The following is a 27,740-nucleotide window of genomic DNA, read 5'->3' on the forward strand; positions in this document are numbered from 1 at the left end:
CTAGAGTCAGGGCTGCTCCAGGGAACCCAAGGAATTCTGCGCAGGCTGCTTTAGGGACATAGATGGAAATGAAGAGAGGGGGCAACCACAGATCCACAGTCTGACTGTAGGACTCCAGGGCTGCTGCTTCCAGGCACCTGGGAACCTGCTTCCTCTGTCCGCTGGGAGGACAGCAGTATGGATTCTTCTGTGTGTTGAATCCCAGTGAGCAAAGCCAGCCACATAATTTATGAGGTCGAGTGCATAGTGAAAATAGGAGCTGCTTGTCCAAATATTATGAAGAATTTTAAGACAGCAGTGGCAGCGAATGAAACCAAAGGCAGAGCCCTCATAAGTGTGGATACAGGCCACACACAGGCCCCTGCGACAGAGCTTGGCAGGGCGAAAGAGTGGGAAGAGCAGGGGCACAGACGTTTCCTTAGGACTTGCTGGGCAGGGTGATCGATGCATATCATTTCATTTGTCCTCATTGTACAGATGAGGAAATTGCAAGGTGCCCAGGCTCAGGAAAGTGAACTGGCTTGCCTGGAAGCATGTGGCTGCTTTGGGCCTATTCTGAAATTCATATCCAGCTCTGGCTCTTAGTCCCAGATTGCCTGGCTCGCTAGCTGGTTTGTTGGTTTTACTTTTTCCACATCCACTTTCTTAAAGCAGTAATGGCTTGTAGGGAAAGCTTTGACATCTGTTTTCAAATGTTATTCTCTACAAAACCAAAGTAAACATGTAATACAGTTTTTTAATGAATAATATGATGAAAATATGATCCAGATCCAGGTTCAATTAAAAACGACAACAATGACAATCGTAATAGTGGGAATGAAAGAAAAGAAGAGTAAGGAGAGGAGGTCAGAGGGGGAAAGAGGGCCTAAGAAGAGGAAAGAGAGGGCAGGAAGGGGGAATGCTGGCATGTAGCTACCTGCCTCGACTTAACCATTATTCTCTGTGCCTTGTTTTATTTAATCCTCACAACAACCATCCCAAACAGACCTTGTTTTTATGCCACCTTATAGAGGAGGAGCCAGAAGCTTACAGCAGTTGGTTAACTTACCCAAGCTTTTCCCTCCAATTCCCCCACCAGCCCTCACAGTCCACATGTAGCTGATGCACTCCAGGCCATGTGTCCTATGTCAGTGGTCTCACAGCCCAACTAGTGGCCTGTCTACTATTCCCCTCCAGTGAGGCACAGTGAAATCACTTTACCACAAATAGTATGGCAGGTGCCATTTGCTGAGTCTCTGTTTACTGATTGCCTGCTATTCACTAGGTTCTTTAAATCCTGTTTGTAATCCTTAAAACAGTTCTCTTGTAGGTTAATATTCAATCCAAATGACAGGTGAGCTATCTGAGGCCGAGAAGGTAACTTCTCCAGGCAAATGGTCAGCCCTGCTTTAAAGATCATTAAAGACTCCATTCAGAAACCAGACCAGGTGTAGGCATTTGTCTTTCCTTACAACATCCTGTTGGTGTAGCAGAAACTATATGTGAAAAGATGACATCAATAAGAGTGTGAGAAAACCTGAAAAGATACCATCAGCAGGCTGGAATTTGTGAGGAAGTTGTGGAAGATTTGAAGCAGATAGCATTGAGGTAATGGAGAAACCAGATAAGAGAAGACTGTTGTCCAAAGCAGATTGTGGCATTGGTAGTTACAGACACGAACACAGATGTTCCCAGCAGAGCCGTAGAGATTGTGTCAGCAGATGCAAAGAGCAGGAGTGGTCTCAGCAGGTCCTCAAGTAAGTCATGAAGGGCTGCCCACTACAGAGGCCCCATCATTCCTCCTCATTCCCCAGGGATGCAAAAAGCTAGAAGCACAGGCTGCACTCGAGGTGAATGCCTCAGGAGTTCTGTCTATACAACCCAAAGCATTGGCCTAGGAGATCACTCAGAATGGACTCAGGGGCCATGCAGCAGAGCCCAAGATAGTTCCAGACATCAAAAATCATAACTACAAGTAAATTATAAAAGGGAACTCTATCCAGGAATAAAATACGTGAAACCCTTCAGTTCTCAAAGTAGAACCTTCCATATGTTGGCATTTGTGGGAGTCTCGATCCCACACCATGTATCCTAAAGCAAAGCCTGCCATCAGCATTCCCAAGGCAGACAAACTCAGGGTAGTGGTCTGCTTGGAGTTGAGAAGACACATTGCCGCTAACTTATGATCAAGCTAGTTCTTCACCCATAAGTATGAATAGAAAACAAGCATGAACGAGAAGGACCAGTGTACACTAACCCAGAGAACTGAGAGCTAACACAGGGGTTATGGCTACCTGCGAAAGCTTTCCAATTGGTATCTTCAGAGAGATTCAAATGTATTGTGACCATATCAAAAGAACGGGTGTTTATTTTTTTTTAAAAAATCAATGAATAGGAATAAACTTTTGGAAAAATAAAATTTCAAAAAAAACAATGCAAGGTCTTAAAAGTAGAATAAACAAATATGAAGACTGAATCTGAGGTGGACACTTGACGGGATGAGCACTGGGTGTTTTTCTGTATGTTGGTAAATTAAACACCAATAAAAGTTAATTAAAAAAAAAAAAAAGAAAGATAATGTAATCTCGCAAAAGATATAGCAAAGGAAGAGTAATTTATAAACGAGGAGTCTCATATTGAAAGTAGAAACAGGAAGCCAACCAGTCATTGCGCCTGGGAAAAAGCAGCTGAAATGGAGGTGAAATAATTAAAGAAAAATATATAAGAAAAAAAATGTTAAAATATGAAAAAGAAAATGAATAGAAAGCTAAATAAGAAGAAAATTATATTTATATGTTCAAATTGAAAAGCCTCAATAAATGCTGAGCAATAAAAGTATCTCTCATAACCAAGGAGAATATACCCCCCAAAAAAGCGACGGCGTTCAAATAAATATGTAGTCCCCTTCTTTGATAGAAAACAAGAGAAAAGCGCTTGGACTCTACTAGTGCAGAATCAGCTGGAATTCCTAATTATCAAAAAGATCCCTAGTAAACTGGGATTTATTTACTTGTTGAAGAGTATTTACCAGAAAACCACAGCAATCACCTTATGAGTCCCTTTAAGTAAGGGACACACTCATGGCTGTGTTACTCAGCATTGCTCTGGAAGTTCCAGGATGGGAAAAATAAACAAGAATAAATATTAGAAGTGAATAGATAAAATTGCCATTACTGAACAGTTAATAAGAAAGCCTATCTGTTTAAAATAATCCATTGAAACTCTTACGACTCATAAGGTGATTTGGTATGCTACAAGCTCAAAATTAAAATGGAAAAATCCATTCATTTTCTTTGAACCAGCAGTAACAACTATGACTTACCCAGGAATATCTTTAACGAGGAATATGTAATCCAATATGAGGAACGTGCAAACATAGACAAATGAGATTATTTAAATCAATGGAAAGACATGACATTTTTTAGAGGAGAAGATTCAACCTTGTAAAGATATCAGTCCAAGTTAGTTACGATCATATAACAATAGGATGTCTTTTAAAAAATGGCAATTAATGGGTCACCTTAGTGGCTCAGTGGTTGAGCATCTGCCTTCAGCTTAGGTCATGATCCTGGGGTCCTAAGGTCGAGTCTTGCATCAGACTCCCCTACAGAGAGCCTTTTTCTTCCTCTGCCTATGTCTCTGCCTCTCTCTGTGTGTCTTTCATGAATAAATAAATAAAATATTTTTTAAAATGACAATTAGCAAGTTCATTCCACTATTTTTCTTGGGGAATTAGTTGCAGTTTACTTAAACTCTCAGGCACAGTCTCTTCATTTGTAGTACTGGGACCATGATGAAATCTACTACAAAGAGTAATTGTGAGAATTAAATTAATAACACATGTAAGCACTTTAGCACCATGCCCAACCCACAGCAGACTCCAGAAATGTTATTTTTTATTATATTTTTAAGTGGACCTGTGCATTTGTGTATACAAATATACATATGGTACATTGCAGCACTGCTTACAACAGCAAAAAATAGGACAGCCACAAATTGCCATCAATTTTGTAGTGATTAAATACAACACACTGTATCCATAGCATGGAAAAAAATTCGTAAAACTTATGACATACATATCTGTAATCCGACATGGAAAAAGCAAGTCACAGAACAAAATGTGTAGGCAAATTTATGCATTTAAAAAGTATTGAAATAATAGATCAATAGATGGTAGATATTTTTAAGTACGAGTAAATATTAGTAAGTTCACAGAAATTGTTCTGGGATTATGTACATCGAACTATTGCCAATTGTTTGGTGGAATATTAAGAATGGTGATAGTAATTCTCTAAAGTAATTTTCTTTCTTTATTACAAATATAGTCATCCCCCCTTCTCATGGGGGGCATGTTCCAAGAACCCCAGTGGATGCCTGAAACTGTGGGCAGTACCAAAACCTTTTTGTACTATTTTTTCCATATGTACATATCTATGATAAGGTTCAATTTATAAAGTAAGCATGGTAAGAGAGTAATAATAATAATAACTAATAATAAAATAGAACAATTACAGCAATTTATTATAATACAAGTTATGTGGATGTGGTCTCTCTCACAATTTCTTCTTTTCCTGTACTCATCCTCCTTCTTGTGATGATGTGAGATGATAAAACGCCTATGTAATGAGGTGAAGTGTGAATGACATAGGCGCTGTGACACAGCATTAGGCCACCAGTGATCTGATGATGATGATCTCTCAGTAGGAGGAACATCTGCTTCTGGGCAGCAGGGAACTGAAACCATGGAAAGCAAAACTGTGAATAAGAGGGGACTACGGTGCAGCCATATTATTTGAATTTTCTTAGATATCATATGTTACTTGTTTATTTTTTTAAAAACTGTAAAATAGAAAAGCATAGACATTTAAGGGTCTTATTGGGGGCACCTGGGTAGCTCAGCGGTTGCGTGTCTTTCTACTTTCAGCTTGGGTCGAGATCCTGGGGTCCTGGGATCGAGTCCCACATGAGGCTCTCTGCGGGAAGCCTGCTTCTCCCTCTGCCTATGTCTCTGCCTCTCTCTCTCTCTCATGAATAAATAAATAAATATTTTTCTTTTTTTAAAGGAGGTCTCATTGGACTTTAGGAGGCCCTGGTGCAGGACAGCAGCTCTCTCAAGTCCTTTCCTTCCATACATGTCCCCATCCACAACCCCTGACCCCCACTATTGGGTCTATTGGCTTTGAAGCGCCTGTGCATTTAACAGTGACTGCTCTGGTGGAACCACAATGTCCACATATTATTAGGCCAGGTCCCCAGCTCCGACTGAGGCCTCATCTGGGCTCTCCCTGGGAGAGCAGCCTTCCCCCAACTGGTAAGCCTCACCTCATCCTTGTTTCACCTCAAGTGCGAGCCCGTCCAGCCACACATTCTCCCTTCTGGGTTCTCTCCACCCTGATCTGAGTTTGCTGTCCCTGCCTTACTATGTCACTCCCCAAGCCCTAGCCGTCTTCCACTGTGTCCTCTGAAATCTCGAAGCATGGTGACCATTCTTCTGTGGGATCTTCACATGTCCTCAATCCAGAGACTCCCTGAGGCCAGACTTTCCCCAGGACACACAGCTCCCTCCAGCCTTCCCAGTGGAGGCTACTCTAGGCACTGTACTCCTGGCTTCATGGTCAGAAGGTGAAGGCTCCTGCAGACCCCCAGGACCACCTCTTGGAGGTTACTCCATCCTCAGATGTGAAACTGTTTGCTTTTTGAAGCTTGACATGATCCAGCCTCCACGTTCCTCTCGGCCTCATCGTTAGCTAATTCCTCAACACACGTCGCTCTCCAGCAGCTATGAACCACACCTGGTTCCTGGAATCTATCATGTTTTTCTTATTTCCATATCTTTGCTTTCCTTTCTGACTAGAATTCTCCTCTATCTCCTATAGCTCCTTCCCCTACTCACCTGCTTGCATCTGCTTCCCTGCATACACTCTGAGCTAGAGAATCACCTTCAGGGAATTTACTGAGAGGCTCTTGAGGACAACCCTGGAAGACACCTGGAAGGCAGGAGTGAGCAGAAGGAGATGTTCAGCTTCAGTACAGTGATGACAGAGGCCTCCGCCAACTCCTTGGGGAGCATTGAAGCTAGGGTGGCCCATCAGAGTTGTTCCAAACTGAGCAAAGAGAGTGGAGCCCCTACCCTCACATCTATCAGCCATGACTCAGGGGAGGATGATGCCTTTAGATGAAGTAGATCCCTTCACTGAGAGCCTGCAGCCAGCAGCATCCCAAGGGCAGGGAGGACGGGGCTGTGCATCACAGCTGCCCCTGAGGGGCCCTTCTCCGTGTTCCTGTGTGTGTATATATATCTCTGCATTTCCCAGGGTGTGTCACAATATGCCAGTCTTCTCACTAGACCAGGGCTAAGAAAATTACAGCCCAGGGATCTCTGGGTGGCTCAGCGGTTGAGTGTCTGCCTTTGGCCCAGGGCGTGATCCTGGAGTCCGGAATCGAGTCCCGCATCAGGCTCCCTGCATGGAGCCTGCTTTTCCCTCTGTCTCTGTCTCTGCCTCTATGTGTGTGTGTGTGTGTCTCTCATGAATAAATAAATAAAATATTTAAAAATAAATAAATAAATGGCTCTTGACAGAAAAAAATTTACCAATCCCAGCTCTTTATCTTACGTATCACACCATAACTGGTGCCTAGAAATGGAATTTTAGATGAATGACAGATGAATTCACATATGGGTGAATGAGTCAGGTGGACTTGTGTTTGATTCTTGGCTGTGCCATTCAAAAGCTGTGACCTTACGCCCATAGTTTAACCTAAATCTCAAGTTTCATCAAGAAGATGAGATTGATATTATTTCCTTTTAGAAGTTGGTATAAACATTAAGTAAGAAAGCATATGTGGATTACCAGCATAGTACTTGGTATTTATTCTGTGTTCACTTAAATGAAAGCCATCGAGTCTATTCAAAAAGTGCTAGGACATTTTTAAAGAGCCTGAAATCCTACTTGGGGAGAGTAGATGTTTGTGTGTTTGTTTTATAAAAAAATAAAATAAAATAAAACCTTAGCACCTGCCAGAAATGCAGCATCTTTTCTGCTACATAAATGTGACAGACAACCCTGATGATTCTCAGAGATATCATGCTTTATGTATGTGACCCAGCTTATAATTAATTGAAGCAAACCAAAACCCGAAATGAAAAGTGATATAATCTGGAGGTGACAACTAATAAGTCATAGCTGTTCAGCCATTTCATTAGCAGGTACATCCATGCTGCAGGCCAGACCCAGGAGACTGTCCCCATGACGAAACTTCCAGAGGAGACAGTCCCTGAATATTTGATGGGGCTGTTACTGCCTTTGTAGGAGCAACCTTGTTAATACCATCGTATGTATGTAAAGTAACACTAGCTGCTATGAACCATCGGAGCTTAATGGCCTAACATAAAGAATAAGTTTATTTCTCACTCATCCACAAGTCCAAAGTGGGTATATTTGTTTCTATTGCTGCATGACAAAATACCACAAATTTAGCGGCTTAAAACAACATATACTTACTATCGCCCAGTTTCTGTGGGTCAGAAGACTAGGTTCAGGTTAGTGGGTTCCCTTGCTTAGCATCTTACCAGGGGAAAACTGAGCTGTCAGCCAGCTCTGCAGGCTCATCTGAAGTCTGGGGTCCTCTTCCAATTACACTGTGGGAAGAATTCAGTTCCTTGCAGATGAATGGCTGAGGCCCCATTTTCTTTTCTTTTTCTTTTTTATAATAAATTTACTTTTTACTGGTGTTCAATTTACCAACATACAGAACAACACCCAGTGCTCATCCCGTCAGGTGCCCCCCTCAGTGCCCGTCACCCATTCACCCCCACCCCCTGCCCTCCTCCCCTTCCACCACCCCTAGTTCATTTCCCAGAGTTAGTGGTCTTTATGTTCTGTCTCCCTTTCTGATATTTCCCACACATTTCTTCTCCCTTCCCTTTCACTATTATTTATATTCCCCAAATGAATGAGAACTTACAATGTTTGTCCTTCTCCGATTGACTTACTTCACTCAGCATAATACCCTCCAGTTCCATCCACGTTGAAGCAAATGGTGGGTATTTGTCATTTCTAATGATTGAGTAATATTCCAGTGTATACACAGACCACATCTTCTTTATCCATTCATCTTTCGATGGACACCGAGGCTCCTTCCACAGTTTGGCTATTGTGGACATTGCTGCTAGAAACATCGGGGTGCAGGTGTCCTGGCATTTCATTGCATCTGTATCTTTGGGGTAAATCCCCAACAGTGCAATGGCTGGGTCGTAGGGCAGGTCTATTTTTAACTCTTTGAGGAACCTCCACACAGTTTTCCAGAGTGGCTGCACGAGTTCACATTCCCACCAACAGTGCAAGAGGGTTCCCTTTTCTCCGCATCCTCTCCAACATTTGTTGTTTCCTGCCTTGTTAATTTTCCCCATTCTCACTGGTGTGAGGTGGGATCTCATTGTGGTTTGGATTTGTATTTCCCTGATGGCACGTGATGAGGAGCATTTTCTCATGTGCATGTTGGCCATGTCTATGTCTTCCTCTGTGAGATTTCTCTTCATGTCTTTTGCCCATTTCATGATTGGATTGTTTGTTTCTTTGGTGTTGAGTTTCATAAGTTCTTTATAGATCTTGGAAACTAGCCCTTTATCTGATACGTCATTTGCAAATATCTTCTCCCATTCTGTAGGTTGTCTTTTAGTTGTGTTGACTGTATCCTTTGCTGTGCAAAAGCTTCTTATCTTGATGAAGTCCCAATAGTTCATTTTTGCTCTTGTTTCTTTTGCCTTCGTGGATGTATCTTGCAAGAAGTTACTGTGGCCAAGTTCAAAAAGGGTGTTGCCTGTGTTCTCCTCTAGGATTTTGATGGAATCTTGCCTCACATTTAGATCTTTCATCCATTTTGAGTTTATCTTTGTGTATGGTGCAAGAGAGTGGTCTAGTTTCATTCTTCTGCATGTGGATGTCCAATTTTCCCAGCACCATTTATTGAAGAGACTGTCTTTCTTCCAATGGATAGTCTTTCCTCCTTTATCGAATATTAGTTGACCATAAAGTTCAGGGTCCACTTCTGGGTTCTCTATTCTGTTCCATTGATCTATGTGTCTGTTTTTGTGCCAGTACCACACTGTCTTGATGACCACAGCTTTGTATTTTCTTTCTCACCACAGGACAGGGATGTTTACCAAGGCCATCAGGATGGCCTCCCTCCAGGCTGCCAGGATGGACTTTTATATAACCCAGTAATCCTGGGAGTGATTGCCCCATCGCCTCTCTCATACAATGTATCCCAGCCAAGGCAGTGTCTTATCATATTTACAGGCCCTGCCACACCCCGGGGTGGGGGGGGAGGTTATGTACTTGCACCCCTCAGGTCTTGCCTTCCTCTTCCACATCACCCCTATTTCCCCTCATTCTCTACCAGGAGTCTATGTATGTTTAGGAGACCCTGTCCTACTCCATAGTCATTTACGCCTCTTTCACTGTTCCAATGAAATGCTAATATTGCTCTAGTATTCACCCTCCTTTGTGTGCCCCGTTCTTCAGGAAACACTCTGCTCAGCAGGTACAAAGGAGGTACATCCTGATTGATCTAAGACAATCATGGCAGTTTCATTCTTGCCAGTATTTGGTGTAGAAGGGAGTTGTTCTGGCCAATGAGAGGAGGGAAGTCTAATGATGAGCTGCAGGGAAAGGTTCTCCAGGCCAGTGAGAACAGGCATAAGGGAAGATGCCAACACTAGTCTACTGCTCAATATTTGCAAACAGGCAGCCATTTTTTGATGATGAGGGAGGCCAACCTTAAGACTGGGATGAGGAAGGCAACGTAAAATGATGAAAAGCACTTGAGTTCTTCGTGATGTCATTCTGCCGCTGAACTAGCCATCCTTAGTGTCTCCCTGCATTACAACCTCTTGATTTTCTGTTTGTTTGTTTGTTTGTTTGTTTTATTAAAGATTTTCATTTATTTATTCATGAGAGACACAGAGTGGGGGGGGGGGGCGGCAAAGACACAGGCAGAGGGAGAAGCAGGCTCCATGCAGGGAGCCTGACGTGTGACTCGATCCTGGGACTCCAGGATCATGCCCTGGGCTGAAGGCGGCGCTAAACCGCATAGCCACCGGGGCTACCCCACAACCTCTTGTTATATGAAGCAATATCCCTATTGTGTAAGCCAGGAAGCCAGGTTGAATCTGGATTTCCTTCTTTTTTTATTTTTTTAAGATTTTACTTATTTATTTTCGAGAGACAGAGAGAGAGACAGACAGAGAGAGAGAGAGACATAGGCAGAGACAGAAGCAGGCTCCATGCAGGAAGCCCCATGTGGGACTCAATCCTTGGACTCCAGGACCACGCCCTGGGCCAAAGACAGGCACTAAACTGCTGAGCCACCCAGGGATCCCCATATCTGGATTTCCTAATACCTGCAATTGTTGGTACTAAATAATCTGTTTGTTTGTATTAGTCTTAAATTGTGGCACTTACAGTGAATCAGTGCAAAAATATTGTATTCCCTTTACTTAACGTACTACAGTTGGAAATATTAATAACCATATTGATGTGATGATGACAACAGATACCTCTGTCCTGGGAATGATGTCAAAGTCACCAACGTGAAATTTGCAACATTTATTGCCCCTGATTTTACTGAATGGCATCTAGAGGATATAAATATAGATTTGGCATATTTCCTGTAGTCTTCCAAATTCAGCGCTCCTCAGTTTGAAAATCCAGAGTAACTGTGCCAAGACAGACTTTGGAGGAGCTGTTGATGATTTGGTATTTAGATCTTGATGGAATGCCTCTTTCTGATCCAGATCAGGGAAGCACAGTGATCCAAATCGGATTTTAGTTGGTTTATGCATATTAAGATTGTAAGGAGATAAATAGAATTCATGCTCAGACTCTATTAGCATTGGGCCAGTGATGATTTTCCCAATATAAAATGTGTTTTAAATGTTGTAGTATTTTGATTTGGTGTTTGTTTGTTTGTTTGTAGCTTTTGTTTTTGCCATAAACCTATGCATTGAAGCAATGTGGACGATGTGAACTAAGTAGTCCTTGACCCAGAAAGTTAAACAAACTCTTGGGGAATCATATCCATCAAAAGTTCAGTTGGCTTATAGTGCTGAGAGCAATTAATCTGCTTCTGTACAGTGACTGACTTGAAAGCATCTTGTATACCCTCAGTTCATTCAGGTGCATCTGCAAGAAGAAATAGAGAAGGCATGTCACACATTAAATTATCAAGGTAAAATATTCCAGGTAAATAGCTCCATAAAGCCACACAGAATGAACATTCAGCTGGCACAATATGGTGAGAAGTGTCAGCCTTACATTTATATTTTATATAAGCCCAATAAACAGATGAGGCAAAACTAGGGCATTTTGAAAAAAAAAAATTCATCTTCGTAGAGTCCTATTGCTTGGGATACGTTAGCCGTAAATCTCTAAAAAGAATGGAATTTTTCTTTTCAAGGTGTATGGAAATGACAATTGAGGGTAAAGATCATCTGGGGTGGTCTATTTTTAAAGAAAGTGATTTGCTGAGGGTGTTTGTCATTCATTCAGAAGGACAGCCAGCTGTGAACCATGGCAGACATGGTAGTAAAAACCAGCTCTTGAGGGAAATAAAAGGAAAGTCTTTCAATTCTTGAAAAGCATTAAAAAGGAATGCTATGAAGCGAAAGGTAGGTGAGACAGCCACTGAGGGAATGAGAAAATTTAGGGCATTTTCTGTATATATTCATTCATGTACTGTAGATGGAGATTTACCGGTGTGTGTTTATCAGTGCATGGGTGTGAAGATTCGTGTTCAGCGGATTATGAGGGTCTGCACTGCATGCTTCTGTGAATGTAAATAAGTAATGGCTAATATTTATTAGGTTGATACTTTGTCCCAGACTCTGTGCTAAGAGCTTAATGGAGATTATCTCTTTGAATTATCCCCACAGCCTATGTTTTCCATGCACAAAGAAGTTAATGAAGCTATTAGGAATGAAAACCAGAATGCAGACCCCAGCAGCTTGACCATTTGGGGGCAGTCCGCTCCCCAGAGCCCTTCACACTGATTCCATTATCATGTTGCCCAACAGCTGTGTTTCTCTGTGTGTTTGTGTATTTTTTGTTTGTTTCAGAGAATAATCTTGGAGGCGCTCTCTCTGTTGTCTGCAGTAAAATACAATCAGTACATATCTCAGACTGAGGCAATTGACTAAACACTAATAAGTACACCCATCTTTTTGATCACGTATCGATGAGCTCAGCAGCAAAATGAGTTGAAAAGCTAAAACCTCAGGATGTGTGTTTGGAATCCCCGACTGAATTTGTCTCCATCTTCAAGCATATCTTCTAACCAATACAGTTCACTCCGGAGTCTTGCCATCTGGCTTCTGGCTCATCAACACAGTTTGGGGGGATGTTTGGGACTGTAAATTTAGGGGACTTGAACTCTCTGAGCCCCATGGATTCACATGGGTATCTAATAGTCATCTGAGAACTAATCCAGCAAAAATGATTGCCCTGTATTCATCCCCTTTCCAGCAGTTGTGCTTCTCTCCACCATCTGTCACCTCAGTAAATGCCACTCCTCAAATGGCGATGGGTTGGGCCAAGGCCTTCTCTCTATCTTTTCCTCCTCCTGTCCTTCCCTCAGTCTGTTCTGGTCACTCATGCTCAAGCTCTTTGGCATTCTTCAAACACATGCAACATACTCCCATCTCAGGTTGAGAGGATACCAGGAGCAAAGGCTGCTGGTGTGGATGTTCTAAAGGTGATTTTAAAGACATGTCCAGCAAAGGCAGGCAAAATTTGGCCAACAAAGTTGTACCTCCCTTGTAGGAAAGGTGACCATGGCAACTAAGCCCAGGAGAGAGTGTGCTCCAGGATGAGGTCTTCAGAAGTTCATGTATCTTCATGAGGCAGCACGGGCAGGCATATGCATGGGCTTTGTAGACTTGATGGACCTGGGTTTGATTCTGGACTCTGCTGCTTGACATCAGTAGACACTTGGCCTCTCTGAGCCTCAGTCTCTTCATATTTCAAATTTTGCAGTGAATTGCTTTCCTGCAGTAACATTTGGGGTTTGCCAAAAATCTGCATATAATCTTGGGAGTATGACATATACATGCTGTACCAGTTGAAGATATCAGCTGGGTAAGTTAAAGATAATTTTGGCGAAAAGTGGGGGGAAAAAACTTATAATGATAAACAGCTATGGGTTTGTTTTTCTCACATTGCAAAAAATCTAGAGATAGGAAGTTGCTGGCCCTGGCCCAGCTACTCAGCAAAGCCATTAGGATTTTCCTTTTCTCTATTCTGCCACCGTAGCCTGTTGGCTTATGTCCTCTGGTTTGGTGTCCTGAGATGGCAAGACCATGCCATAACTTTAGACGTAATGTCTGTGTGTAAGACAAGAAGGAAAGAGAGAAAGGCAGGGCCAAACAAATCTTCCCTCTCTTATCAGGAAAAGAACCCTCTGGAGACATCTGTACCGGATGTACATTTCCTTGGCCAGAACCATGTCCCGGCCATTTGCAGCTGTAAGGAAGGCTGGGCGCACTGCTGTTCCAAGCAAAATGGAGATTTTGTGAAACAAAGAGAAGCAGAAACCGGAAGCTGGGTATGTAGCTAACAGAGTCTGCCAGCTAAAAGTCTTACAGGAAGAAAAAGACAAAACTGCTTCAGGAGAGGTACGAAGTTGGTTGAGACCTAATCCAATCTACAGGGGATTTACAAATCTTGGGTGGGGAGACATAAAAAGAGAATAGATTATAATATCTTCATGGTAAAATAAGAACTGCACTTGGAATACAAGCATTATGTTATAGCAGACCCAAGCAGCAATTGGTTCTTATTGGAACAGTGGAAGAATCTTCATTGAGCTGAGCAACAGTGAACTTTGAGTACTTCCTGTGTACCAAGCATTTCAGCACTAATTGCTAAGGTCTCCCCAGTGAACAAGACAGAAAGCCTGCCTACAGTTATGGAGTTCACATTTAAAGGACATAGACAAGAAACAAATGAGTAAGTTCCAATGGTGACAATCTTGACATAGCAGGTGGCTTTTTGGAAGAGTGAAATGGTGTTCTTAGGCAGAGGAGCAACATGAGCAAGCCTTAGAGGCAGGAAAGTGCACCCTTCTAGTCACTTGTACCTGAAAAATAGAGTGTGAGGATGGAGGGGCATGCTAAGACTGGGCTGTGTGCAAACGTCTGGCTCCGTCAGAGTGAGCAGAACTGATTCCTGGCTTCACCACTTACTTGTGTCATGTCCTTTCCCACTCTGACCCTCGGTATCATCATCTGTAAATTGGAATAGTAATCTGTCATAGCACTGTAGAGTGAGTTTAATGAGAGTGTGCACGTAAATTGTCTGCCACACAGGAACTTCTCTTTGAATGAAATCTGGCTACAATGTTCTGTTCATTGTTCCTCTTTTTTTTTGAAGACTGCTAAATTAACCATTCCCACTGAAGCCACTCTTTTCCCAGACAATAGAACATTTTCAGTTACATGCAATAATATAAGACTGTATAATATATGGGAAAAAACTAATTAATGCTCATTAAAAGAGCCATTTGAACTGATTCACTTATTCATTCTTTCATTCAACATCTTTTAGCACCTGTAATATTCCAATTACTATCCTAGACAAGCATTATCCTAGACAAGCATTATGAGAATATAATGCAAGGCACATATAGAAGGTAAAATTTTCCAGTTGCCACATTAATACAAGTTTAAAAAAGCAGATGAAATTAATTTTAATAATATATTTTTACTTATCCCAATGTATCCAAAATACTATCATTGCAATATGTGATGGATATAAAAAGTTGGGCAGCCCCGGTGGCTCAGTGGTTTAGCGCTGCCTTCAGCCCAGGGTGTGATCCTGGAGACCAGGGATCAAGTCCCATGTCGGACTCCCTGCATGGAGCCTGCTTCTCCCTCTGCCTGTGTCTCTGCCTCTCTCTCTCTCTCTCTCTGTCTCTCATGAATGAATAAATAAATAAATAAATAAATAAATAAATAAATAAATAAAATCTTTAATATAAAAAGTTATTGCTGAGATGTTTAACATTCCTTCTTTTTTCCATTGCACCAAGTCTCCTAAATCAGGGTGTATTTTGCGTGCAGCACATCTCAGTTCAGACCAACTATCGTTCCGAGTGCCCCATGGCCATACGTTGCAATTGGCTTCCATATTGGGCAGCACAGCTCTGTGCACTGGAATGAGCAAAACAGACAAAACTCTGGTCTTGAGGACTTTACAGTGAGAATAACCAGGCTTGCCTTTCTAGATTTTTTTTTATTATTATTAACTGGTGTGTAGACTTTATGCCAAGATTTTGGTGTGGTGACACTAAAACTACCCAACAGAGAACGTGTTTTTCATCTCCTACTATTTCTAGCAGAGTAACCTGCTCAATTTTCATTAAAATTCTGAATATTGATCTGCCATTCCACTCTTAGACATTTATAGCTCTGTTGTACAAACAGAAACCCCCAACCTCTTGCCAGACCCTCTGTAATTAATACCAGACATAAGCCACACCAACCTTCTCTATTTTGGTTTGCTAGTTGTCTTGATCAGTTGTGTAACTATAACCCCCAGATCTCAGTGGTTTATCATCACCAATGTTTACTTCTGACTCACATCAAAGAACAACATCAACCACATGCCAGAAATTGTTGTTAATGTTGTAAAACCGACCAATATTGTCTCATATGGTTTATGATGACTGGGTCTGTTTAAGAAATTTTCCCTACACAGGTGCCAAGATACTCTCCTACATTTTCATTTGTTAGCTTTCTTCTTCCACATTTAGATTTTTAATTCAACTGTGAATGTGTGTGTGGTACGAGGAGAGGAAGGAACCAAATTTGTCTGTCTCTGTGTAGTGCTAACGTTTTTCTGACAAACCGTTGTAACACTCATGGGGTTCTACGCACGCCCACACCCTGTTTCAGGGTTCTGTGTTTAATTTGAGCCCTTTGCTTTATATAGTTCTACATAAGTATCATGTATCTTTTTATTCCTGTGACTCTGTAGTATGTCTTCAAATCTGGTGGGGATATCACCATCTTTACTCTTCTTTTTTAATAGTGCCTTTGCTCTTTATTCTGGTCTTTTAGTCTGTAGGGAAATTTTTATATTCAAATGTTAATTTGTTCAAAATATTCTATATAATATCCTACATTGCATTTTTACAATAATTTGGAGAGAATTAACTTAGTAAAAAATGTTAGGTCCTGCCATCCATCAACATGGAATACTTTTCTATTTATTCAGGTATTTTTATATGTCCTCTAATAAAACACTTAAAATTGCCTACAGAAGAGTATCCTTGCTGCTATCAACGCTTCTCTTAAGTTCCTTATATTGACTCATATTTTTATATTCAGTGTTTCCACATCTCTGATTGGTTCTCTGGGACAGCTTGCTTATGCCTGCATCATGCTAACATTGTCCCTTAATTCTTTAGGATATTTATTATGCCTGTATTAAGTTCACATTCTATTCTGCTCCATTAATTTTCTTCCCTGTATCATGTTATTTTTCCTCTGTGAGCTAATATTATCCTGGGAGTATTTGCTGGTGATTTCTAGCTGATGGAAAGTTTCTCAGGTGCGAAAGCCCAAGCTGTACTGTATATCCCTTGTGAGTTTTAGACAGGGAAGAGTACACCAAGAGAAGCCAACCTCTGGAATTATTATCTGGACTCACCATTCCCTGTTTACAATCCTCCTCTCCCAACCAAGTCATCCTGCTCTTCAAGAAACTCCCCTGCACCTCCACACTGGGCACTTCTTTTATACCAAGAGATGCTATACAGTCTCGATGTAGGGGGAGGCCAGGGAGGAGTTTGGGCAAGTCTTTGGCTTGCCCCCCATGGCACCAGGTATCCAGAGATCCTTGACGTTACATCATGACCCTCAGGTGGCCCCAAGCTGGCATCACTGCTTCAGTTTTCTGCATAGACGGGAGTGTGGAGACAATAAGCTTCCTAAAGCCACTTAAGAGAGAGAAGGGGCCTAACAAAAAATGTTCCCCTATGTGCCCCATGGTGTTCAATTTTCTTCCAAGTTTAAGCTATTTTATTCCAATACAGTGGAACCCAAAGACCTACTGGTTTCTCTATTTTCCTTTGATGGGGGAGCCTTCTACCTCCTTTCTTTGTATGTGACACATCCAGGGATTGATTCAGGAGAATCAGGTAGCATAGCCAATGTTTAGTCTTCATTGGGTGAGATATAGTATATTTGATTTCTTTGAATTGTATTTAGAATGTCCCCTCTGTGTTAATGAAATTAGTCTCTAGAATGTGGGTGTTTGTACACTTTTGGGACCATTCTCCTCATAAAGTTATAGCAATAATATTTATAATACAGTGAGGAAAGAATGATTTAGAAAGTCACCCATTTGTATTTATGTTGTGCTATAGAATTTATTTGTTCCTTAAATTGGGAGGGGGGTATTTGCCCATAAAACATTGGACCCAATCACATTCTTGCCAATGATTACTTAGAAATCATTTCCCATATTTTCTCTATCAATTGAGCTAATTCAGTAGGCTGCCATTTCTAATCAATCAGCAATTTTTATTTTCTTGGAAGTTATCTTTTTAAATTTAATGAAATGTTTGAGCATATTGTTAGTAAAGGACTGCAGATCACCTGTATTTGTGATTATGCCTCCTTTCTCACTCTACATTTTGTGTATTTAATGGAAATACTTTCTTTTCTTCTTGATTTGACTAAGTATTTTCTATTTTCATGTTTTTCAATAAACTAGTTCTTGAATTTACCTAGCCTCTGATTTTTCTTTAACTTCTGTTTTTATCTGTTAAACACTGTCTCCTGATTTCTTCATAGTCACTTCCTTGTTCTTTTTATTTTTTAAGTTACAGTCTTAGTTTGCTGATTTTCACTTTCTTTTTTTTTTTTAGATTTTATTTATTTATTAATGAGAGACACAGAGAGAGAGAGAGAGAGACGGAGAGAGAGACGGAGAGAGAGAGAGAGAGAGCGCAACAGAGACACAGGCAGAGGGAGAAGCAGGCTCCATGCAGGAAGCCTGACATGGGATCCTGGGTCTCCAGGATCAAGCCCTGGCCTGAAGGCGGCGCTAAACCGCTGAGCCACCTGGGCTGTCCTTTCTTTTTTTTTTTTTTTAATTAATTAATTTTTATTGGTGTTCAATTTACCAACATACAGAATAATACCCAGTGCTCATCCCGTCAAGTGTCCCCCTCAGTGCCCGTCACCCATTCCCCCCCGTCCCCCGCCCTCCTCCCCTTCCACCACCCCTAGTTCGTTTCCCAGAGTTAGGAGTCTTTGTGTTCTGTCTCCCTTCCTGATATTTCCCACACATTTCTTCTCCCTTCCCTTATATTCCCTTTCACTATTATTTATATTCCCCAAATGAATGAGAACATACACTGTTTGTCCTCAACAAATACCCACCATTTGCTTCGACGTGGGTGGGCTGTCCTTGATTTTCACTCTTTCATTTGTAACAAATCTTTCGTAGCTTTGGAGTCACTCCTGAATGTAAGTGTGATTATATCCCCTAAATTTTTATAATTATTAATTTCATATTATTTTCTGAGTACTCTAAAACAGAAGCAGGTGTGTACGCACCTGCAAGCTGATGAGATGGTGGTGGGGATCCGTTTCCAAATGTTTGGGTGTTTATGTTGTTATTTATTTATATTCTGATTATTGAATTCTTGTCTTATAGCTCTGTGTTCATTGTCTATGCTCTGTCTCCTTATCTATATTGAGGAGCCCATTGAGGATTCCTTAGTGGTTGCCCATAAGATAGTGTTTGTATTTCATGGGCCCTTGAAAAGAAAATGTATTTATTAATACACAGAGAACTTAATACTCTTGATTAAATCAACATTATACATTTAACTATTCAGAAATTATATGCTTTCTTTTACATTACATTTATCATGGATTGAAGAAAATCAAGTATTTTGATTGATTTCCTTCTATTTCTTTTTAGAGTTTAAAAGTTGTATATGTTCTAATATCATGTTGTTTGGTACATAACAGTGCACAACTGTTTAAACTTCATTGTGGATTGCACCAGACACCACAGGCTTCCCATTCTGTCCCATTAACTTCTTATAACTTAAATTCTACTTTGTGTCATATTAATACTGCAAATATCCCTCTCTTTGCTGGCATTTGCCATTTTCCTTGCTCATTTTCTTATTTAAGCTCTAGGAATTATTTTTGTTTTGGTGGGGCTCTTCTAAAGTAGATTTTAAATTTATTTGAGAAGAACATAATCCATTAGCATTTATTGACGTATGTTTGATTTCATCTCTATCATTTTTGGTTTCTGGAGGTTTTCATGGTCCTTGCCATTTTCTTTTTTTTAAACTATTCTTTACTATAAAAATCATTTTTCTAATAAGTTTAAGACAGCACAATTTTTAGAATGTACCAATGGTTGCTTCTTAAATTTTACAAACATTTATTGAAACTATGTGCTTTGAATTATTACTATTTACAGTAGAATAGAGCATCAGTGGGTCTACTTTTTATCTTTAAAGATAATGATAATAGCACCTACCTGATAGGGCAGATTGGCAGATCAAAGAGATAGTAGATGTAAAGTACATGACACATAGTAAGACTCAAATGTCAGCTACAACTAATACCATTGTTGTCCTTGTTACTTTCCCTTCATATAAAATGAAAAAAGTAACACAACCTGATTTGTCTCCACCTCTACCCTCCCACTGTCCTCCACCACTTGTGTTTTGTTACTACACATCATGAGATTTTTATTACTGTTAAAACACTTCTGGGGCACCTGGCTGGCTCAGTCAGAAGAGCATGCAGCTCTTGATCTCAGGGTCATGATTTCAAGCCCTATGTTGGGTCTAGAGATTACTTGGACAAATAAATAAACTTTTTTAAAAAACCCACTTCTCAGTTATGTGTCATCTGTTTCACTATGTGTTGATAACAGGTGAATTTTCTCTGTAAACTGTTTATATCATTCATTGTTAAGTTAACCATGTTTAAATTATTTCAAGCAATAGTCCTTTTATGCCTCGTGTTTTCCCATCCTTTGTTTTCTATGCTCATAAATAGTAATTTGTCTGAGGTGTTTTTTGTTTTTAGTTGTGTGTGTGTGTGTGTGTGTGTTTTGTTTTGTTTGTTTTTTGTCTGAGTTTAAGAATACTTGAATCATAATTTTGTCTTATAGTGTTTCATGTGGTAGAAGAGATTTGAAGTGAGACTAAGGTCTCTTTCTTCAAGGATGACTCCTTTTCCTGCCTGTACACTCGATGTCCTTCTTTACCTTTGACACCCTACAGTTCTGACAGGATACTTCAACACGCTGGCAGGAGGAGAGATGTCTCTCTTCACTAGGCTGACCCGGCACATGGTGATTCCCTCATTGACAGATTTGGGTCTGTTTTCCTCATTTAGCCAGGAACTCTGTCTTATCTTTGAGCAGTGCAGCTGCTCTAGTCATTCTGGAGTCTTCTTCAGGATTCAACTGCTTCTTTATAGCTTCTCTAATATGATCTTCCCTCATGATTTTCAGATTACTATATCCTCACTGTGTATTGTGTGGGAGATTCTCAAACATATGCCCCCACGTCACTGGATCACCTTTCTGCAAAACCAGTCTCTCTTGCTTTTCCTTTTCTTGTTATTTTGAATTTTACTGTGCTATTACTGGTTGCTACACATTCTTTCCTTAACTCTTCCAGGCCCCTCCCTTGCTAATCAAGTTTGGCCACTTCAGCTTGCCTATCTGACTTTGCAGAAATGTTACTTCCTCAAATGTTTTGAGAGCACAAAGCAGAGAGTACATAAAATTTACTTTTTATTCCAGTAGTAAGCATTTTTATAACTATGTTCTTCCTTTACTACCTGAGTGTTATAATCTTTACTCATTTTATGTTTTAGAAATTTTCACAGGCACCATATTATTGGTTTGTATTTTATGTCCTTTCATTTTTAAATGAAAAGAGTTTTTCAAGATCTAGAATTTGTGCCTAAACATAGTGAGAAAGCTGTCCTGTGATTACTTTAGTATTCCTGTTGATGTTGTTAGAGTCCTTATGTTTTTTTTAATAAATTTATTTTTTATTGGTGTTCAATTTACCAACATACAGAATAATACCCAGTGCTCATCCCGTCAAGTGCCCCCTCAGTGCCCGTCACCCATTCACCTCCACCCCCTGCCCTCCTCCCCTTCCACCACCTCTAGTTCGTTTCCCAGAGTTAGGAGTCTTTATGTTCTGTCTCCCTTTCTGATATTTCCCACACATTTCTTCTCCCTTCCCTTATATTCCCTTTCACTATTATTTATATTCCCCAAATGAATGAGAACACCCTTATGTTATATCTTAAACTAGAAACAAGGTCAATGGGGCAGCCTGGGTGGCTCAGCGGTTTAGTGCTACCTTCAGCCCAGGATGTGATCCTGGAGACCCAGGGTCAAGTCCCACGTCAGGCTCCCTGCATGGAACCTGCTTCTCCATCTGCCTGTGTCTCTGCCTCTGTGTGTGTGTGTGTGTGTGTGTGTTTTTCATGAATAAATAAATAAAATCTTTTTTTTAAAAAAAGAAGCAAGGTCAATGTAAGTATATGTCATGAGTTAAGTGATACAGTAGCCTCAGGGACTAGAGAATAAGCAAATAGTAAGTCCTCAGTATATGTTGGCCATTTGCAGCAGCAAATGATAAACTTGACTCCAGAAAAAAATTCTAATTCATCCACTGTAAACATTCCGTGAATAAAGTCAAAGAGAAATGATTAATGGAGAAAAATGTTTGCTACACAAATATAAAGTAAATTTATAAATCTATAAAACATTTACATATCAGTAACAAGATTTGTAACATACTAGAGAAAAAATATCTTAAGCAGTTAGTTTCTGCTCATGTATTCCACATAAATCAACATATAAAAAGAAATTTAGCCCTACTGATCATTAAATATGGAAAGTTTTTAAAATTTATATATCATTTGTTATCTGTGAAATCGGCAAATACTTTAAAAATGTAACAGGTTTGGCTAAGATATGGAGAGAAAGATACTCTCTTGTACCAACAACTGGGACTGTGGATTTTAAAAATGCATATTTGGCCAAGCAAACCTACTTCCAGGACTAGAGCTCTTCAGTATCTTTGTGTAAATATAAAAAGATGTATGTGCAAACTGTTCACTCAAGTGTTGTTTATAATTGAAAATATACTAGTGAGGATAATGATAGACTGTGGTGACAAAGAAGCCCAACAAATACTCTGTGGCTCAAGAAATATTTATTTTTCTCTCACATAGGTTTCAAGGAAAACTGTTCAGGTAAGCAGGGCAACTCTACTCCTTGTGGTCATTTAAGGACCCATTTCCTTCCAAGATACTGCTCTACCATCCTCTAGCATGGCTATAATCTCCATGGTCAAAGCAGGGTCAACACCACATCCATATTGGGTTTGGTGCTGAAGGGGAAGAGAGGACAGAACTGGCATGCACACAGCCTAAAGGCCTAATTTCATAAATGACACATAGCATGTCATTATATTCCATTAGCAAGAATACTGTCCCATTTGTGCAATTATCTGCTGAAAGCTTTGGGAAATGTAATCTAATCATATACACAGGAAGAAAATGAAAATAGATTGTGGTAAACAAATTCAGGTCTCTGCCTCAGGAAAAGGCTAGAAACAATCAAATATCTAAAGAAAGAGTCTGGTACCTCCATTTGATGGAATATTAGGCGGCAAGTAAAGAATGAGTTAAATCTCTCATACTGTTAGATACATATAATAGAAAGATCCCAACATACATTATGAATTGGGAAAACAAGATACAGAAAAATGTGCACAATATATTCACATTTGTGTTTTTCAAATGAGGATGGCTACATACTTAAATGCAGATATATACACAGAACATTTCTGGAAGAAGAAGTCACTAATGTTCAACTCAGTTGAACTAGGGGTCTAATATGAGAGGAAAACTTACTTTTCAGTAAGTCCCTTTTTGTACCGTATGATCTTTTTTGACCATAACGTGTCATTATTAATATTACAAAGTATAAATATATAAATATGAATAAGTTCTTCCCTTGCTTAATACTTGCCAGCAGTTATCCATTGCTATAAGATAATGTCCAAGCTCATTGACATGCTTTTCAAGCGCTTTTCTTTTCAGGTCCCTTTTTACCTTCTTATGTCTGAGATTTGAAGTTCCCTTCTTGTGCCATTCCTCATTTTCCTGCCTTTGCTTATATAGTCTATCAGCCTAAAATACTCCTCCAAAAACCCTGGTACTCTGTATTTTACATTATTCTTTTTTTTCCACACAAGACTGAATTGTTTAGTTCCATAAAACTAGTATCATGGATCTGTCCATGTATCTCCCCAAGATGAAAATGAGGACAAGGGACAGCGTTGTGCCTCTCCTCATCCCCAGCAGAATGGATGACAAATGGCAGGGAGTCAGTAAATATCTATTGAAGTAAAAAAATCATTTCACTCACTTAATTTAAAAAAACATTTACTAAGTGACTACAAAATTCCTCTCAAGTAAGTTCTCTGCGCCTTATCCTTTTTCCAATTTTTCTCTTTTGTCTTATGCATTTTCTCCCAACTAATTTCTGTTAGTTGAAATTATTCTCAACTAACTCTTTCTCAAGCACACTAACTTTAGAGTTTCTCAAGCACACTAACTTTAGAGTTCAACCATGCACATAAATTAAAAATGAAACATTTTTGAATTAGTAAGGGAGTGCATCTGTATAAAATCTGTATAAAATCTGTATCTGTATAAAATCATGGTTCTTAAGGGTTATACAGATAGAAAAATAAATATAGATATGTGTATATGGATATATGAGTGCCCGTGAATATATTTCCTAGTTCTTTATACTGAGAGAGCCTCATAACAATGACACCACAGTAGCAATTAACACATCCAGTACCCAGATATCAGTTCATAAGAACCATTACAAAAAATAAAGCTACCAGGCTTCTTTGAAGAAATGACTGGCTGCAAGACCAAAACAGGGAAAATATGAGATATGTCCAGAGAGCCCTGTAGTGTTAAGAAGTAAAGAAATGGGGGCACCCCCGGTGGCTCAGCGGTTTGGCGCTGCCTTCGGCCCGGAGCATGATCCTGAAGACCTGGGATTGAGTCCCACGTCAGGCTTCCTGCATGGAGCCTGCTTCTCCCTCTGCCTGTGTCTCTGCCTCTCTGTGTGTGTGTGTGTCTCTCATGAATAAATGAATAAAATCTTAAAAAAAAAAAGAAGTAAAGAAGTATCCAAAAATAATTGGGGCATGTTGAAAAGACACAGATGCCAATCTAAAGGAGCTCCCAAAGACCAAACGTGGGACAGTTTGAGCAACAAAATAGTGATAGTAGCGAATTGTAACTCAAAGAATCCAGCACATAATCCCTCAATCCTACACTAGTAGAAATGAGTAATTGAGTGAATAAATACATAAATGAAGGAGAACTCTACAATAGACCACTAATTAATAAAGGACTGGCGGAAATAAACATCACCATTAAGCAAACACCAGATAATAAGTTTTGCAGGCAAGAGTCACTAATAGATATTGAAATTAGAAGGGAAATGTATGATGAGAAACAGGATATCTGCACCATCTCAAAGTATTTGCCCTACACAAAACACATTCATCACAAATAGAAAAATGTGCAGTAATTTTACAGTGGATACGCCTGGCAAATATCACTTTAATCCAGTGACCAAAGTCAGTATCACCAGATGGGACATATTTGACATCAGGTACCTCCTCATACGCTACACTCAGACGAACCCATCATTTTTGTCCTGTTGTTACAAAAAATTTATGAAGTCAGTCTAATGAGAAAACATCAGGTGAACTAAAATTGAAAGACATTCTACAAAACACTGGCTAGTAGTCTTCAAAGAGGTCAAGGTCATGAAAGATGGACTGAGAACCTAGTATGGATTGGAAGGACTAAGGAAACGTGACTAGATGCAATATGGAATCCTGGATTGGATCCTGGGCCAGAAAAAAAGATATTCTGGGGCAATTGGCATAATCCCAATAAGGTCTATAGATTCGTTAGTCATTTTATATCTGTGTTAATTTCTTGGTTGCAGTCAGTTCTCCTAAGGTTATGTAAGATAACAACCTTAGGAAAAACTGGGGGTAAAAGACATATGGGGGATTCTACTTTTTTGCAGTTTTTCTGGATAGCTAAAATTACTTTTAAATAAAAAGTTGAAAAAAAGAAAATAGGTCATGCAATTTATTACTGGGTTATTCTCTGGTAGTTAAGGGAACCCAGAGCCTTGCTAAAGTGAAAAGTTCAGAATAATTCTCCAACACCTAATGGCTAATGTTTAAAATGAGTTTTCTCCCCCTCGTTTGGTGTCATCTAACTGTGGAGTTTCTTCTTAGTTATCCAGAAGAAGCAACATCTTTATTGTTCATTTGGCAAAGGAAACTGCCCTTATCTAATCTTTAGCTACATACATCTGCTAAACCCAGATGAGGCTCTTTTTTTTTTTTAATTTTTGTTTTTATTTTTTATGATAGTCACAGAGAGAGAGAGAGAGAGGCAGAGACACAGACAGAGGGAGAAGCAGGCTCCATGCACCGGAAGCCTGACGTGGGATTCGATCCCGGGTCTCCAGGATCGCGCCCTGGGCCAAAGGCAGGCGCCAAACTGCTGCGCCACCCAGGGATCCCCCAGATGAGGCTCTTAAGCAGAGTTGGTATTCTTGCAACTTACTGCTCTGATTCTCCAAGCTGCCTTTAAAGCATCAAACTGTTTAATCAAAAACCATTTACGAGGTTTCTGTAAATCTAACGTGTGGCTTTAGAGGTGCTCTGCAGTGGTTTGAAAACGAAAAGTCAAGGATCATATATAGTGTATGAAATACTCAAAAGATTCAGCATATAAAATGACTTAATCTATTAGCCATATTTCTCAAGACATAAGTAAGTTTTCCTGAGTAAATACAACACAACAGAGCAGAAGCAGGCTGTGAGAAGGGTATTCAGATGGGAACTCAGAGCTTGGGTTCCAGTTCTGATCCAGCTACTAATTTTGTAGTATATATGAAAGTAAATCTCAAATAGGGACACCAGTTTATGAGGGTGCCCCTAGCTGTCAGTTTTATTTTTCTTCTTATCCTCCTCTAACATGGTTGGTTGGAATTCTGTTCATTGCCTCGACCATGTTTTGTGCAATGTCACGGCTTTCATTGTTGGTCAGAAGATTCTCATTTGCATGTAATAAAAGTTCAGTCCATCTAAAGCACAATGTAAGCCTGACAGTGACTTCACGGCCTTTCCGCTCCCCTGCCACCAACCCCTCCTTGCCTCCACCCACGAACACCTGAGCTAAGGCCTCCCCAAGACTTCAGTCGAGAACCTGCATTGGGAAAATGAACTGTGCTTTCTTGTTTCGGTCGGCCTCCATCTCCCTGATTTCCCCTCCACCTTTCTCACTTACTCTCCTGCTTCTTAATCAGCAAGGAATTTTGCACACAAGAGCCCTGGGAGGCCTCCATCACGTCCCATTCTGAAAAGTGATGAGTAGAGCTGACCCTCCTAATGCTCAGAGGGTTGATGTGTCTGATTGGGAAGTCTATAGACCCATGAAGCACCTTGCCTCCCTCCACATCTGTGAGCATCACCCAATGTGACTACCTGCTGGCACAGCTCATATGCCCTCCAACCAGCAACACCATGGCTCCCAGAGCCTGCTCTGCATGGCCTCCAGTTGGCCACTGCAACATGCTTTCTAGGTTAGCTTCAGAAATAAGTGCCTTAGAGTCCCCAGGGACACACTTACAGGCCTAATCCTGTCCTTCAAGGTGTTTTGGAACAGCCTGGCCTGCTATAACTGCTCAAGAATATGTAGGATCAGGAAATTTTTCTGGAATTCTCTGAAGGATGCTGGGGTAAGCAGATTTTTTCTGATGGTTAAGTGCGCCTGAGCTTTGGAGGGAGCCACACCTGGATTCATTCTTTCAGTATTTCTTGAGCACCTATCCTGTGTTTGAGGTTCTAAGGTATAGATGTTAATATAACAGTGGAAATCTTCTGCCCTCCATGGATACTACCTTCTGGTTTGGGAAGCAGATAGTCAACAGGTAAATAAAGAAGTATACAATATAAAATATAGAGTCTGAAATTGGTATCATAAGGCTCCTGATATAATATATTGAGAAGGTCACAGCACCAATTCTGTAATATTTCTGTCAAAAATGTGTAACCCAAATCTATGAGAAAAACATCAGACAAGCCGAGATTGAAGGACATTCTACAAGACAGTTGTTCTATACTACTTAAAATAGAAATGTCATAAAAGACAAAAGCTAAGACACTATTCCAATATTAAATGAGACTTAACTACACTTATCACAGTACTCAGTGAGTAATGTATGGAAGTGTTGAATTGCTATGTTGTACTGCTGAAACTGACAGAATATTGTATGTCAAGTAGACTTCAATTTTAAAAAACTACATGAAAACCAAAAGCAATGCATAATCCTAGATTAGATCTGGAAGCAGATTTTTTCACGCCCTGAAGGAGATTATTAGTATAATTCTCAAAATTTAAATATGACTTGCGCATGAGATAATGGTATCACATCAATGTTAATTTATCATATTGCATTTACATAACAAAGTATCTTTGTTCTTGGGAGATACACACTGCAATATTTAGGGATAAGGGTCATGACATCTGCAGCTCATTCCCAAATAGTTCAGTAATGAAAACAATAGTA

The 27,740-nt window shown here is 40.1% G+C and overlaps 1 protein-coding gene across 4 annotated transcripts in view; it reads left to right on the top strand.

The window, feature by feature from the left end:
- Positions 1-27,740, top strand: part of STAC (SH3 and cysteine rich domain) — a 155,065-nt gene that overhangs the window by 20,558 nt on the left and 106,767 nt on the right. For 2 of the 4 annotated variants that reach the window (XM_041734387.1, XM_041734388.1), the window contains exon 2: positions 13,423-13,578. The exons of the other annotated variants lie outside the window; for them this stretch is intronic. In XM_041734387.1, the coding sequence (XP_041590321.1) occupies positions 13,423-13,578 (156 nt within the window). The remainder of the gene's footprint in view (positions 1-13,422; positions 13,579-27,740) is intronic. 4 annotated transcript variants of the gene reach the window in all.

The sequence above is a fragment of the Vulpes lagopus genome, chromosome 19 (assembly GCF_018345385.1).
Source record: "Vulpes lagopus strain Blue_001 chromosome 19, ASM1834538v1, whole genome shotgun sequence".
Taxonomy (NCBI): Eukaryota; Metazoa; Chordata; class Mammalia; order Carnivora; family Canidae; genus Vulpes; species Vulpes lagopus.